The 16,802-nt window shown below is 40.9% G+C and overlaps 1 protein-coding gene across 2 annotated transcripts in view; it reads left to right on the top strand.

Moving 5' to 3' along the window:
* The window catches only part of CGA (glycoprotein hormones, alpha polypeptide), a 32,186-nt gene that overhangs the window by 14,083 nt on the left and 1,301 nt on the right, over window positions 1–16,802 (top strand). Inside the window, exons 1-3 of one of the 2 annotated variants that reach the window (XM_075414407.1) lie at window positions 2,271–2,440; window positions 15,184–15,290; window positions 16,243–16,427. In XM_075414407.1, the coding sequence (XP_075270522.1) occupies window positions 15,191–15,290; window positions 16,243–16,427 (285 nt within the window). In that variant the 5' untranslated portion in view covers window positions 2,271–2,440; window positions 15,184–15,190. Of the gene's footprint in view, window positions 1–2,270; window positions 2,441–15,183; window positions 15,291–16,242; window positions 16,428–16,802 lie in introns of those variants that run through there. The other variant, XM_075414408.1, reaches the window with a different exon arrangement.

The following is a 16,802-nucleotide window of genomic DNA, read 5'->3' on the forward strand; positions in this document are numbered from 1 at the left end:
ACCCTTAAAACCAATAAATCAATGGCAAACTCGTGACCTTATTTGCTGTAATGAATCAGTTGTATTGCCATGTTCTGCCACATACCAAACAGCAGCAAATCTGGTTTCACTGGCCCGCGCACTCTGTCTGCTTCAGAGCTGCAGTGAAGCTCTGTTTAAAATAAAAAAATCGTGTTTCAGCTTGATAAGGCATATCAAATATTAACATTTGTTACCTAGTCATACTTCACTTGGTAGTATAGCAAAGTTGTGCTATCTCTGAATTTCCCATCTAACATTTAGTTATGGCATTTGAAGTGTTTAAAACATACCAGAACAACTCTAAAGGATATTCCCAGGAAAAAACACAGTCAGTTAACAAATGGTGGCATTGAAATGTTTTTGTTAGCTTGCTTGCCAAAAGGTTTGGCTGCCTTCTTGAGCAGTGTGTAGTGCACTCCTGAAAAAGACATCAACATCCTGAAGTTGGAGCTGAGAGTTTGCTTGCAGGATCTTGTGTGGCACTTACCAGCACAGTTTTTTACCAGTCTGTGAGTATCTGCCTGTACCAAAGTCTCTAAAAGCTGAAGGACCTCAGTATGTATTTCTGTGAAAGCAAAACAAGTACTATTAATTGCATTTTTTGTTGCAAGTCTGTGGGCTTCTCTATATCTACCAGGCTCTAGGTCTGTGTGAAGTTATCCCTACCTGGGAATAGCTCTGGGAAGGTGATTACATTACTAAAAGTCTGCTTACTGTCACCAGAGCAGCCGCACTTGCAGCACCGCCCTTTAAAAGGATGTGGTGCATTCCCTTCTTGGTATCAAGCAAGCAGAGTGTTATTCTGTAACAGTTATACTGTCTAGCAGCCCTCATCATCGATAAAAATAGTTTGAATAAAAGGATAGCCTTTGCTTCAGAGAATTTTCAAGCTAAATACCAAATAATACAAGAGATGACAAATGTGCACAGACAAAGGGAAAGAATCTAGGAGGCAATTAACAGGTGAGATCAATTCTCCCCTTCCTCCCCTTCCTAACCTCCTGGATGGGCTGTAGGAAGTTACAGAGAACCTGGGAAACAACATGGACCTCAGATTGTCTAAGTGTAAAAAAAAAGCATGATTGTATCCCTGGCATATTTGCTGTAAAATGAAAGATGCTTTGGGCTGGATTCATCTGGTCGAGTGCAGATATCTTAAAAAATGGATATGACCATCTAAGCCAGTTTTCTTGACCCATCTATAACCAGTGGAGAGAAATAAGCAGTTGTAGGACATCACCCATTTCATCCTAAGGAGAATGCTAAAATAGATCAGGTGAACTGCACCCTGAAAATGCCTGTGTCTTCCCATTAGCCAGAGCAACCAGCTTGGACATTGGCCATCTGTACCACAGATGTCTAAAGTTGGGGGAATTGGATCCCACTGTGGTATCTTTCTCCTTCTGTGCACTTGTGTAAGGGTAAAATATCAATAACCTATACTTCTTGACAGCTTACTATTGAAGTGCACACAGAAGTTTGCATGAACAAAGTAATTCCTGAGTGTTGAAGCAGGAAGTGATCCCCTGAAATGCCTCCCACTGTCTTTCTCATGTCTGGAAAGAGGACACATGGACCATCTAGACCATTTAAACTAGGAGATTTTGTTTAGTCCTTTCTCAGCTCTTTCATTTTATAATCTAAGCTTAGTTTAAGAAATAGCTGGGCCACAAAATAAGGTAAAATGTTTTAAATTTTTACTGGTTTTTGAACCACTTTCCCTGCCCTCTCCCTCCCCGCAGATTTACAGCTTAGACCTTTACAGTCTACTTAGATAGATATTTAGCTTAAATTTGAGACATAGCTATGATTCACTGCTGCCCTTCTGAGGACAGCCATGTAATGTTGCTGGCAGTGAATGACTACCAACCATTCTGCCTCTTGAGAGTGGCTAAATTTCAACATTGTGGGAAATCAGCTCTCAATATCCAGCTTTCAAAGCACTGTAAGATCTATGTTGAAGTGTTATTATGTAAATGTAAGCCCGTTATATTTCTGCAAGATGACTATATGGAAATAAGCAATATGGGCCCACTTTATTTTCCACTATGGCATTAATTATAATGCACTAGCCCATTTTCCATGCGCTGAGTCACACTGATAATCAAATACCACATATAATTCCCTCCATTCGTTGCTCTGAAAGTCTCTGGCAAATGCGAATCATATGCTACGCACAGTGCCTCTGGAGGGGCAGGTGGTTGTGCGGAGGGATTGCTTAGATGAGCTGATCAGAAGAGACCACTGTGAGTGTGGGAACTGACTTGCTGCACTACGTAGACCTAGAACTTCATCCGCAAATTTTGGTGAAGCCCAGAACATCAGTTTGAGATATGATGTCTTCAGAAAAATGCCCGGGTGTGTGGAACAAGAGGGACCTGGGGGAATGACTTTACTCCTCCAAACCCAGTACGAGATGGTGAGTTCTCCAGGGCAGGGGACCATCTCTGCTTGATCTTGGTGTGGGTTTCTTAGGTGCTGCTGCAGTACGGATCATAAGTACAGTGAATTTTTTATTCAGCTGAATGCCCTGGCAGACAAGTTTCTCTGTGCAGTGACAGTAGAGAGAGTAACAGCAACCTGGTAACAAGCCTCTCAGTAATGTGATAGAAATAAGCTGTTTTCTTCAGAGTCCCTTTTCTAGCTACCTTTCTATATCCATGCATTTTTTTATTATCAGCACTTGTAGGCTACTTCTTGCTTGCTGCAATTTGATCAGAATTTGATGAACTTAAATATTTTTTTTGCTTTCATTTGTAAAAAGCAAGATATACTGTTCTATGAAATGTGAAAGCAATTCATAATAGAAATCTCTACAAATAGAACAGGTGATACACTGAGCATATGAGTGTTCAGATTTGGGGACTAGCAAAAGATAATAGCTAATTGTCTGAACAATTATTTCTGTATTAGATAATGAGAGTTGCTTGGGAATTGCTAGTTGTATAAATGAGACATCCTGCATTATTGATCATGCTTCTTTGTTTTAGCTGCACTGAAAGTATACTTTTCACTTTTACATGCCTTTTTTTGCATATACTTTTACATTTATCAGATCTAAACCTGACATGCAATGATCCATTCATATGGTATTTCTTTTTGCCATGAAAAAAGCTAAATACTGAAATATGTTTAAAGTAAGGCTATATTATCTGTCTCTCATGGGCTACTCTTATGGTGCAGGAACATATTCACTGACATTATCGGTTTGATGAGTAGTCTGTCTAGTCTAGTGTTTTACCTCTGTCTAATAATAAGCACTTAATGTTTCAGGAGTCTAACAAACCTGGTTACTTCAACTGAGCAACATTATACGTAACAGGAATAGTCCTTCCTGACCTTGTGAGCTGTTTTAGTCATTGTATGAAGTGTAGTTACTTTTATTAATTAAAAGCGGAGAAAAAGAATAATGAAATACAATCTCTAAAGCCCTTGAGGTCAAACCTACATGTTAATGTCATTTTGTTTGCTGTTCCACAATGCTGTGACAGTTGTAATATTATATATTCTAATTTTGCTTGAAGGAATTGGATTTCAAATAAACCTATTTAAAAAAAATAATGAAAACAGAGATAAACAGAAGCCATCATCCTGTTAGTACCATAAGTTGCCTAATAACATTCCATGATTAAACATTTTGACCTTGACAACTTACAGTAAAACAAGGGAAAAAAGTATATGCATTCCTTATAATCTTACTATTTTTCTTCAGAGGCACAAGTTTTACTTAGCTTTGGTGAAATAATGGTTATTGCGCATATTTCTGAAGTGTCATCATCTGTAATATTAATGCCTTGAAAAACTAAAAAAAGCAATGTATTAGTCAACCCTCTTTACACTATGGTTTGAGAATAGGAGAGGCTTTGCAGTCAATTATTTATGTGCAATAAGCACTGAAAGCCTTGTTATCTCAGAATAATCAATGTTTGGCTGAAGCTTGAGAACACTAATAGCTAAGCTTAAAAGTCCTGATCCAGTGTCATTTGAAATAATGGCAGAACTCCTATTGATCTTAAGCGAAGGAGGATAAGGCCAGAAAGTATTTCTTTGAGAGATAATTTTAGATAGTCAGTAGAAAACATCTGTAAAAGAACAGAAAACTTGACTTTCTCTCGCCACATGATACAGTATGAATTATTTTGGCAGACAGGAGCTCTTGACCCTCAAAATGGTGTATATCCGTATTTGCTGTTGCCTTGGGGAGCCTTGTTTAAGTGTGTATCTACTGAGCTGGTGTTACTGTCTCTGGGAATAGATGGATGGCAACTGGAAAAGTTACAAGCAAACTGGGAAGGGGCAGGGGGACTCAGTGAAATTTTGAAATACCTGCATGTCTTTTTGTTTAACTGTCAGGTTATTTCTTTTTTTCCTTGAATCCCCAGAAAATTTTTGTCTCTGGGATATGCTCTTACTCATTCTAGTGGGGCCTTTCGTTGTTATCTCTCTTCAGCAACTCTGATCATTTGCCTGCATCAGTGCAGAGCAGCCTGTGGTATGTGGGAGCCTCTCTCCTCCTGGGATGCTTGGAAGATAACATGAGAAATGAAGGGAGTGACGCCCAAAATACAAGAGATAGTACCAGTGCTTCAGGATGCCTTCTGGTGCAGGGTCTGCTGTGGGCTTGGACTTGCGGGTGCAGTGTCAGCTTGTAGGGCAGGCCTGGGCAAAGGAGCCAAGGAGATATTGAAAGGTTGCAAGGGAGAAGGAAAAAGGAGTTTCTGGCATTCGGTGAGCCATTACATTCTCAGATGGGGGGGGGCTGCTGTGTTTTGAGTTTGCACAAATGACGAAGGGTGGATTTTGGCTGCATTTGGAGGAAGTTCTGAAATGTGATTTAAATATTACAAAAAAAAAAATCCTCCAGAACTCAACCTGCTTATCCATCCAAGCCAAAAATGCTATCAGAACTTCATTTTAAAGGTTGTTTCTTCTTGTCTGCTTGTCTACAAAGAATAGAAAAAATAAGAGAGAGGGCAGGAATGCTTCTGATGAATGCATCAGCGATTAAAAAAAAAAATGGAAGTGTACTCTGTACTGTCTTTTCTGCTGGGGTAAGGTATAGCAAACCTCCTACTGCCCTTATGAAAAGTAGGCAGATTCTGTTTAATACTGCTAATCTGTGACCACGCTCAGGGGGTGTGTATCTGTGTATTGATTGAGTGGGGTTATTTTTGAATAGAAGAATGTATTTGCTGAAGCAGGGGAGCCGTTTCCCAGTCTTTTGCTGACAGTGCTGGGGGATGCCCTGTGACTCTGCTGAGCAGCACAGTAGAAAAGCTTTCCTCTAGCGAGGAAGAGGCAGCATCAGGAAGCAGCCTGTAGATAAGCAGATATCGCTAAGTAGGGAAGTAGGACAGATACCCGGAGACAGCAGCTGGCAGAGCAAGGGAAGAGACATGAACCCTTCTTTCCAGAGAAGGAGCTGTAGGGACCCAGCTCCTAGAAGAGAGCTGAAAGTTCTGAAACTCCTTAATATTTAGGTGCTGAGCTCATCCTGATTTCAGTCTTAACAAGTGCTATATTTAGTTTAACTTGTGCTCCTCGAGTCCCAGTCCAATTTACGAACATAGTGGCCTCAAAGACACTGAAAATTTTAGCAGTTTGTTGCCTTTTTCCACCTCAGAATGGCTTTTTCTGTTCCTACAAATAGGAAACAAAATACTGGTCTTGGCAAAGCATATTTGACAGTCCAGTTCGGCATATATATTTACGTGTCTTTTAATCCACATACTTACATAGACCATAAAGTCATAATATCAGAGTCTAGCAAAAAAAGGGTGAGAGTATTTCTAAGTGATTTAAGAATACCTTGTTTAATAAACTGGAGGGGTTTTTCCCCACCTCTAAAACAGTGAGTCACATTCTCTCGTTTCTCATTCAATCACGCATTAAGATAGATTTGACCAAGTATTTTTAGTTGGAGATTTGGAGTGGCTGAAGTAAGAAATCCTCTTAATAAAAATAGGAGCTTTTTTTAAACTATCTTTTATACCAGTGTAATTCCATTGACTTCACAAGATTTATTCCTAATATATTCTGATAGGAAAAGAGTACCAGGTTGTGGGCATTTTTTTTTTTTCTTTTACACTGTGGGGGTAACTGTGTCACTGTGCTTGAATCCTTCTAATTAAAGAACTATTTTGCATAGCATTTCTTTTTTACTAGTTGATGACATGCTACAATACATAGGTAAATAAGTACAAAATATGAATATACAATAAAATAATTACTTATTGTCCTGATGGTTTTTGTGAAGCATCACAAGTCATCCTGGTTTTCCCATAAGACTGCAAGCTGGGGTGAGTATGAAATGGGCAGGACGGAGCCAAGTCAGAGGCACTCTATAAACTTCAGCAATTTTCCTCAATTTTTCTTTGAATGACAAGAAATATTAAGCTTCTGTCTTCCAGGAGAATATTTCTCAGTAAACTATGTTTACCAGTAGCTTTCAAATTTCAACCTCATGCTTTTGTTGTTAAATGAAGCAAGATTTTAGGGACAGAGACTTTTTTTTATTTATCTTTTATTGGACCAGCTCATATTGTTGGATAAAAACCAGACAAGCTTCCAGGTGCAGAAATCCATCTTCAGCTTTGAAACAGAAGCCAATTTGAAGCCAGGTGTAGGCTGGGGACAATGGTTTCAAGTTTAACTTTGTTATAGTGATCAGCTGAACAAATAGATGAGAAAAAGGTGTCTGACACCTTGAAACAGATGAGGACGTTGATGAAGGCAGAGGTGATAAGGTTGCAATAAATGTGTCTGAAATAGCTAACAGTCTGGGGGTGCTGCTGTTATTAAAAAGAGAGTCAAGGCAATGGCCAAGAAAACTGAGTGGCAGAAATCCAGACAGGTGCAATTCACCAAATCCCAACTGTACACTAAAAATTTTAAGAGAGACTGATTGAATTGCGAATCAAAGTCGCATTTTTGTAGAAACACGAGGAGCTATAGGGGTCTCTTTCAATATCACGTCTCCAACACTGAATGACATAAAGTAGATGCATTAAAAATAATGTTAAGCCTTTAGATGTTTAAGAATTTCATCAAGTTATAAAATATTTATAAATCTTTAAGGGTAGGACAGTGAGCAGTCCAACTTAGTTACCCTGTGCTCTCAATGATGAAAAACAGGCGCTCTGGAAAAATGACTTAATCTCATCTTGCAATAGATGTTTAAGGTTATTTCTCTTCATTTGCTGTAAGGGCAGCCTAGAGCGAGTAACTCAGGTTAGGCAGTTTACTTTGAGACATCTGAAGTGAATTTCCCTCAAGTCTCCAGGAGTTGAAAAACACAGCAGGGTTGCAGAAACGGCTTTGAGCACCAATGCAGGACTTTCTGCATTGCCAGGGGATGTTCCCAGCAGGCGTTTGGGAAGGGGAAGAGTTGCGTGGATGCAAGCTGCTTGGCCTGGCTGCCAGAAGGCAGGGTGGGACCGGTCTGATTTAGCCGGCATTGGCACAAACTCTGTCACCTGGAAATGAGGACTTACAAGTCCTTAAGCCTTAAAAATCTGCACCTTGGTGCCGTTTTCAGAAGTGTCTCCATTGCGTTCGCTTGTCTCTGAAAGCAAGATGAGATCTTGCTAGAAATCTTATCTTTGAAAAGGCAGTCCTTTTATATTTATCCATGCATTCATTCTCTGGTTATTAAATGGAAATGGAGATTATTCTTTTAAATGTTTGTATAGATGTCTGCTGCTCTTTATTTTGTTGTTCTTTGCTAAAACAATGCCATTGCTGTAGAAGTGCTTTATGTTTTCTTTTTTAAAAAATATGTTCTCCAGTTTAATAAGAAGTGTTAGGAAACCTTAGTGACTTGTCCTATTTTAAAATGAGATTCTGTTCACTGAAAACTGCAGCAAATGACTGAATGCTCGATATTTGCAGGAAACTCATATGGCACTGAGTATGTGCTCGCAAGCTGACCTTTCATTATATAAGAAAAAAGAATAATCTTTATGAAAGTCAAGTCAAAGATAAGATCAGCATGGTGGGCTGGTAATTACATAAAGTAATGTTCAGTCATTAGATAAAATGTACAGTTGATCCTATGGCTTAGATGTGGGCGAGGAATACGATCTAGCTTTACTGGTATAAAAGAAAGATGCAACTTTTTCATACATCAGTTTCAGGAATATACATCCAAGCGTCAAGGACAGCTCACCTTCAAACGCCATCCCGCAGTTTCTCAGCTGTTTGATTTATTCTTGTTGAACAAAGGAGGTAATGTATTTTCAAATTTTTGTTGCTGTTAAAGAGGAACAATTACATATTTTTTGACATTCTCTTTCCCTTCTCTCCAGAAGTTTTCTTCTTCTTCCATTCTGTCAAAATTATTACTTTGAAAATTAACTTAAAAGGTTGCACTGGGACTAAAACATCAGTGCTTGGAGTTAAACCATTTTTGATGTAAGAGAAAATGAGGTTCTAGAATTGTATTGCAGCTAAATAGTGATGTGTTGTGATTTCTGATTGGGTCCAGTAATGCTTTGTCAGTAACCTTGTGTTTTTCTCCCGGTCAACAGGGTTGCTGCCAAATGTCAAAAGTTACACAACCCGTGGTACTAATGCATCTTTTAGAGTATTTAAATTGCCAGTTGTGATTAAATATGTGAAGGGAAGGAAAAAAAAAAAGCACGTTAGTCATGTTTTCTCAGTCTTCAGTCCTTTGCTAACAGGTTACTGTGTGCATGACACCGGGCTGCAAGTGAAGCGCTGGCACTTGTAGTTCATTGCTGCTGTGACACAGCCATACCTCACAGCCAAGCATCCTTGAAAGAAATGAACACAATGTGCTAAGCGTTTAACTGCTGTTCGGTATGACAGCACCACTGTCACCCTATGGAAAAGTATAGAGGGGCGTCCTAAGTTTACGCTGAAAACATTAGTTTTTTCATACAATGCATAGAAAGGATGCCCGTTGAACAGAGCTTGCTGGCATGTATGTGCCAGGACATGGACTGCAGGGTTAAATGAGGGATTCTGATCCACTGGAGCCTGACATGAATGTAAAGGCATCTACAGAGTCCCACGCGTACCTGAACAAAACCTGTTTGCAAACACAGATGATTGCCTGTCTTTATGATGATAATTGATAATATGTTAATTGATTTACAGAAAAAAATAAGATATTGTAAATAGTGAGGTGAGACTTTTAAATGCTGGGGAAGACTTAAAATTGCCATCTTTCTAAAGACCTGCTGAAATTCATGCATTATATAATGTTCCAATAGCTTAATAAAGTTAATAATTCACAAATCAATGTAAAAACTTCCTTTGATTTGGTGGTGAGTTGAAATGAGTAGTGTAGACAGTAACCGGGTTAGCAGCATGGGCACAGTCAAAAAACCAAGTAAGACCATCAGGCAAAATGTCTGTTGCATTGGAAGAGTAGAGAAGATCACATCTGGGTCTTATTGACAGGTATCCTTGGTGGTTTTGGTATGAGCCTGACAGACTGACTCAATAGAGGAAGTGCAAAACTGCAATTTCAATTCCCCTTTTGGTTAGTGTAGTTTAAACAACTTCCCTCTGGGATTGCCTCAAACCCTTAAAATGTACCAAATTGTAGCATTATATGTTCTTAGAAAAATTAGGATGGAGAATGCCACCGTGCCTTCAGCAAAGAACATGAAATCACGGAATAATCAGTCAAGGATTGTGGTGTTATTCCTGTGGCTGGCATCTTATTGGAGATGTTGGAGCATCCAGGCTGTCAAAAGGCTCAGGGTGGTGTGGAAACAGGTCATTTGGAAAAGGCTGTCTGTCTTCTGCATGTGCATGAGCCTCTCCACCTGGCTTCGCACTGTTTGGGGAATATCCCATTGGATGGAGCAGGGCTTGATGTTAAACTGCGGGAAGTTGTCCCAGTGCAGGCAAGTCTGCCAGCAGTCATGCCCCCTCTATGGAGCTGGAAAGGGCATATACAGTAAATAACCTTTAAAAAAGTCTTATTTGCTGGAGGGAGGGATCCAGTCCGTTTATTCAGCATGACTCCATAGATGCAGCTGATCTCAGTTCAGTTCCCAAAACATTTGGCAGGACCATAAGAGGCTGCTGATCTAAACGGTGTGAAAGACCACGTTTCTTCTGCGAACACAGGTTACTCTTGTGCAGGGAACAGGGTGCAGGGAGCTGGCAGCTGCTTCTCAGAAACTTGATCAATGCTTCTGTGGGGCTGCCATGTTAATGACATCTCCCATTTCCTTTACCACACGTTGACTAACATCAGAAGACTGTTTCTTGTACTTGGATGGGTTTTTGGTAAAAGCCCAAGCAGAGATGAGTAACTGCAGGTTGCATTCAGCCTCCATGGATGCATGCACACATATATTGAACTGGCTTTCTGATACCTCTTCCATATGCTTCTTTTGCTGCCAGTATTTTGTCTTCCTGTTCATTATCGGTTTAACTCCTTTATGCTGTTTTCTGCCAGCATGGACTGACTCACTGGGCAGTGGTGTCAGTGATGGGAGGGAGGAGGTGGAGTTACTTGTACCCAGCACCCAACCCTTGCCACCCATTAATTGCAACCTCATTGGCCTCTTAGTCATTCAGTTTAGCTGGGCCTCAGATCAGTCTCTTACCTCTAATTACAGAATCACAGAATCACAGAATCACAGAATGGTCGGGGTTGGAAGGGACCTCTGTGGGTCATCTAGTCCAACTCTCCTGCCGAAGCAGGGTCACCTACAGCAGGCTGCACAGGACCTTGTCCAGGTGGATCTTGAATATCTCCAGAGAAGGAGACTCCACAGCCTCCCTGGGCAGCCTGTTCCAGGGCTCCGTCACCCTCAGAGGGAAGAAGTTCTTCCTCATGTTCACATGGAACTACCTATGCTTCAGTTTGTGCCCATTGCCCCTTGTCCTGTTGCTGGGCACCACTGAAAAGAAAGAGGCTTGTTCCACTTCTGTGCTTTCATTCATTGCATCAGAGAGCATTGCATATCTGTCTTGCCCATAAACTTTGTTTCTTTCCACTTTGCTAACCCCAGTCAGGTAAGGGCCACGTTCTTGTCATCCTGCCTTTGGTCTCAGCCTTATCTGCCTGGTTGTGATCTTCTGATTGCTGCAAGGATGGAGCTCTCTGACAGTTTTTCCTGGTTTCAAAGCTACGTTATAGGGCCTATGCTGTGCTGTGCTGCCATCTGAACTGCTGCCTTTGATGATTGCATTGTACGTCTGTTTCATCAATGAATCAAGACCTGCTGACCTGTGCATGGCAGCCTCACGTCCCTAGATATCTCTAAGAATTTGCGCAGTAATGGAGCATCCCTCTGCTCATCAATATTCTCTTTGCACACATCCCAGCGCTCCAGGTTCACTCTCACATAATGATGCTAGGCAAGTGGCTTCACTCCTTGGACCACCTCAGGTTTGCCTCTCCCTCCAGATGTGAGGAGGCATTATTTGAACGTCTGCATCATTGGGGCAGTCCTTGCAGGGATTCGGCTAGATAGGTGCAAAATCCGCAAAAAAATACATTTCCATTACATGAAAGCTATCTTTCTTTAATTATATTTGATTTTCTACCATCTTTCCAGGTTAGTGTTGGCAGTGCATTCTCTGGTCAGTATAGCATGCGTAAACAACCTCCATGCCAAATCTCAAGATCAGTTTCTTTGCTGCTGACATTATTGTCCTTCTCATTATCACCTCATTTTCAGAAGTATTTGGGGTCACAATTTGATCTGTCCCTGGAGAATGTTTATCATGGAGTAGCAGCATTGACTGGTGTATCTGGAAGAAGAGAAGCTCTTAAGTAGTTAAGAATTGAATGAGGGTTTTTTTTTGGGGGGTTTTTTTGTTTGTTTTATGTTACTTGCTAAGCACAGTATCTAAAACGGTTTATATATAGGTGTTGTCAGGTTGGGTCTTTATCCCGCACATCAGTTATTAGCACATCATGCTCTTCCGTGAGTTTCAGTCTTTTAAACTCAAAGGATCAGGTGGTCTACGCAGGCACAGAAGAAACTGTTCAAAAGATGCAGTTGCAAGAGTTTGGAGATGTTGTGAGCGGCTGCAGTTCACACACAGCCCAAACAAGCTGTTGGTTAGCTTCAGGCAGGGCCTGGGGCGGTGACTGCAGAGGTGGAGAGATCTGCATGATCAGATAACGTTTCTGAGAAGGCAGGTAAATAGTTTGGTGATTAGGAGCTGTGGGCTTGGGGTGCTGCCTGAGGTGCTTGGCTGAAGCCAGTCAGGAACAACTGGAGCCAGTGAACCAGGCGCTGCTGCACAGCTACAGCCAAACGCCCTCTCTTCAGGGTGGAGGTGACCAGTGCGCAGCCCAGCAACCTTCATAGGATGATCTGCAAGGGCAGGGAAAGTCTCTGTGTTGAAACACGCTCTGTCTCAACAGTAAAAAGACCTTGAGACTCAATCCTCCAAGGCAAAGCTGTCCCTGGCCAGCCAGGTTTGGTGAAAGAGTGCTGTCTCTGTCACCTGCACAGGCTGCCCCGGTTCGGGAGTTAGTACTTCAGCATCCTTTCTATGCCTCACTTCTCCACGGACCCAATTACTTCACCATGGGATATGAGTCATTCCTGGTAGTTTCTAAAGGAAGGGCTTAGGTCTATGCTTTGGAAGAAAAGTAGTTTTTTAAGGGGGAAATTCTGTTTTCTGAGTGAGAGACTGGGCCAAAACGGTCTTTGACTGTGCACAATGAAATTTTCGGTTCAATACAGAGGCTTAGTGCTTGACAAGGAAGGTTACAAAGTTCATGCCTAAAATACTACATTTTAACACTGACAAGAGCAGAAGTGAGGTTCAGTATTTTTTCTTAACATGTTCGTAGCTCAGATGAATCCAGGAATTTTAAAACTAGCATTAGGTGACCAGAAGTTTATAACATGAAGATCTGAAAAAGCATGTGGCATCTTTAGCCTAACACAGATCCCGCCTGACTTTCCAGTAGGGGAGGTCTTCCTGGGCCATGCCGCAAGCACATAGGAGTTGTCTGGCTCAAAAAAAACCCACCAGTTTCTTATGACCAGTTTATGATCACTGTTTTTTTTATCTGTGACCAGGCTGGTACAAAACGCTTCAGAATAATTTTAAAGGTTCTGTCGTAATTACCAAAAAGCGTCTTGCTGATCTGCATGTGGTCCAAACATCTGATGTTTGGACACGGAGACAAATGAGGTTTTGTGTGTCACCTCCCCCTGCCCCTGAAATCTTATTGTGAATAATAATGAAAAAAAAAGTAAATTAATTTTTAACATAAATCAATCGGAGAATTTGGGGTGATATTCATACAGTTACAACTTACATATTCTGCATCTTTAACGTTATGCTTCCCCCCTTATTCATATCAGAGATATGCATTACCCTGTGGTATAGATTTGCCCTGGATCAAACATAACCACACAGAACTGCATTTCTGTTGAATTACCCAGAATACATGCGATACACTATTTACGGCCACTTCATCTCATGTGCTAGCAGTGGAAGGACAGATGTGCAGTGGGAGCTTGTAGCTGCCTTGCACAAAATTAATCTATTGAAAAGTTTTTAAAAATTTGAGCTGACCAGAGTTTGTTTCTACCAAACCACCTTTCTGTTACTCAGAAACCAAAAGCCAAGTTGCTGTATCAGTAAAATGAAGCCTAGAACAAATCTTGGTCCAGAAGGTTGCAGCGATGCTGAACCCCTGGGGCTTCCCTGATCCTGCATGGTACAGGTGGCCCTGGTGCTGTTCCAAGCCCTCCTGAGCTCTCTCTCGGCACCGTGTCTCCTCAGGCACTCTGGAGCACAGTGTGTAGTGCCTCTCTAATAACCTAGATCATAGGATCTTTCTCCCACTCAGGGACAGGACTGTGAAAATCTGTATATGGGGACTTTTGCACTAAAGAAGTCGTAGAATCACAGAAACATTTAGGTTGGAAAAGAACTTTAAATCATAGATTCCAACTGTTAATATTGCCAAGTCCACCACTAAACCGTGTCCCTAAGTGCCACATCTACACATCTTTTAAATACCACCAGGGATGGTGACTCTGACACTGAAAATTCATGAATAAAACCTCGTAACACCAATGTAGTGTTAAAAGGCAAGCATTTGTTATTGCAGTGCTGGATGCACGGGGGATAGTTCCACCCAATCTGCATACCTCATACCTTTTCCACACAATTGATATAGATCAAAAATATACATATTCATTTTATCCATATATATTCGTTATCATTCTCTTTGGTGATTGGTACAAATTTGCTCACTTCACATGTAAATTATTGTGCAGATTCAGTCGTCCTCTTCCATTGTTCTCTTTTGAGTAGGTGGCATCAATTGGGTAGGTGGTCAATGGGTCGGTGGTCGCGAGCTCCGCCTGTCGGGGTTACCTTTTACCTATTCGGCTCTTCATCTTGGCAGTCCTAGCTAGTTTTCTCAGTTCGCTGCATGAAAACACACATCTTTCTCTTTTGACAGAAACACAGTCTACTATTTTGTTAGCATTAATGGTTACCCAGAGACTAGAATACAGATTAAAAAAATACACTAATTGGTATCAATCCCCACCCCCCCATCCCCTTTTTGTTGTTCATTGCTATGGTTAGCAGACTCTATCACTGTGGTTACACTGTGGTTAGCAAACTCTATCACTCTGGTTACAACTCCACCACGTCCCTGGGCAGCCTGTTCCTATGCTTGATAACCCTTTCGGTGAAGAAATTTTCCCTAATATCCAATATAAACCTCTCCTGGTGCAACTTGAGACTGTTTCAGTGTGTGGACAAATAATCTGACTACTTGGTTCAGAAAATTATGTCATGATGTGAAATTATTTTCTCTGAAATTAGTCTTTCCATGTCCCAGATTCTGCAGATTCTTTCGTCTTCTCCATAAGCATTTGCTGGCTTTATGCAGTCTACCATAAATAGACAGTTACGACATTTGAAGTTTATGTGCTGTGGCTTATGTTAATATTCAGTAAAAAATTGTTAAGGCCAGAAAGAAAGGCACATTTTTGTTATTGTGATGAATTCAATTTTCTGATCCTATAAAATGCGCATCAGTATATTGCATTTTCAGTTTCCGATCCCTGTTCTAAATTGTCTTTGTTACTTGCCCTGAATGCTGTATCAGTGTTTAGCCTAGATACTGGTACTGTACCCAAAACGAAACAGTCCTTTTAAAACTGTGTGTATTTGTATTTCCAGACAGATCATGGATTGCTACAGGAAGTATGCAGCTGTCACTTTGACCATTTTGTCTGTAGTTCTGCATCTTCTTCATGCTTTCCCAGACGGAGAGTTTCTCATGCAGGGTAAGCTGCTTTCAGCTTTCAGAAATAGGGCGATTGTTCATAAAGAGTATTAAACTTTCACACGTTTTATTAATATAGTCATAAATCTTATCATTCAGTTGTATTTATTGACACTGAGATATGAAGGTGTAATAAATCAAGATAATTTTGCTATGAGTATACTTCCCATTTCTTCTCTACACTTGGTTTCTCCAGATCAAGAGTCTTCCAGATGACCGTGTCCTCATGTTGATGTGGGTGATCTTAATCCTTGAAACACTGTCAAATAGAAACATTTTGGTTTCTTGTACTCCTGAGATCTAAATGGCAAGATAACATCAGGAACAGCAGAACCATAGCTTTGTTTCATAGTATGCAGAATATTTTTCCTCCGTAGACCACCGAATATGGTATGCTGATGGTGTAGCATTCTATGCAAGAGGCATATTAGGAAGATTTTAGGGGTCTTTTGCAGATTAGGGTGTTTTTTATTTGGCCTCAAACTGAATATAGAAAAATACGAGCTACAAAAATCTCACTGGGCATTTTTAAAATTCTTGATAACAGAGTCTTGCCTGAAAAAAGGCAATGTCTAAGAAGAACTACAAATCATGCTGGTGCTATTCACCTATCTGTAGCTAGTAGGAAGTTTTCTAGGGACAGCTAGTGTAGCAGCCATACAAAAAGCCCTCCACAACTGTCAACAAAATTGAGTTAGAAAAGCAGAAAAGATACAGTAATGCTTGTGCCTTACCTAGGCAGCCACACTCTAGTTTTACAGCTGGTGCATGTTGCAGAGTTGAAGGACCCTGAAGAGGGGAGCTCTGGTATCTGTGCTTTTCTGTTCTGCAGATGTCAAGCAGGAGAATGTGGCCAGTGCTTCCACTTATGGCCTGCACTTTCCCTTTCTTTGTGAAAATGAAAAAAGAGCTGGAGACCAAGTTAAAGTCTCTTCCTTATATTTTTATGGCAGGTTGTCCAGAGTGCAAGCTAGGGGAGAACAGATTCTTTTCCAAGCCAGGAGCGCCCATTTACCAGTGCACTGGGTGCTGTTTCTCCCGGGCCTATCCTACTCCGATGAGGTCCAAGAAGACCATGCTTGTTCCAAAGAATATTACATCAGAAGCAACGTGCTGCGTAGCAAAGGCTTTTACCAAGGTGAGGGTGTGAATGTTTTAGGACTCAATGTTTAGCTGAACCAGTGAATATAAAATAACATGTTTTTGCTGGAGGACATCGGAGAGCTGTTTGAGGGAAAGATCCTTGGCATTTATATCCTTTGCTCTTGGGTTCTTTCTTTTTTCTAAAGAGGAATTTAAAGTGTCAACCAGTACCGAGTCTGATATTCAGCTGAGATGCAGAAATTGATGCAGTGCCACTGACTTCAGTGAAACCACTTTGACTCATGACACCCAAAGTTCTGGTGGTGGACTTCTTGTTCCCTTGTTTTTAATTCTTGTGGATGTTCACTCTCCCCTTAAATGCTATGCAGTGTGTATTTGATTTTAATTAGTAATTTTCCTTGCATCTTTC

Source organism: Opisthocomus hoazin, chromosome 2 (genome assembly GCF_030867145.1).
Source record: "Opisthocomus hoazin isolate bOpiHoa1 chromosome 2, bOpiHoa1.hap1, whole genome shotgun sequence".
Taxonomy (NCBI): domain Eukaryota; kingdom Metazoa; phylum Chordata; class Aves; order Opisthocomiformes; family Opisthocomidae; genus Opisthocomus; species Opisthocomus hoazin.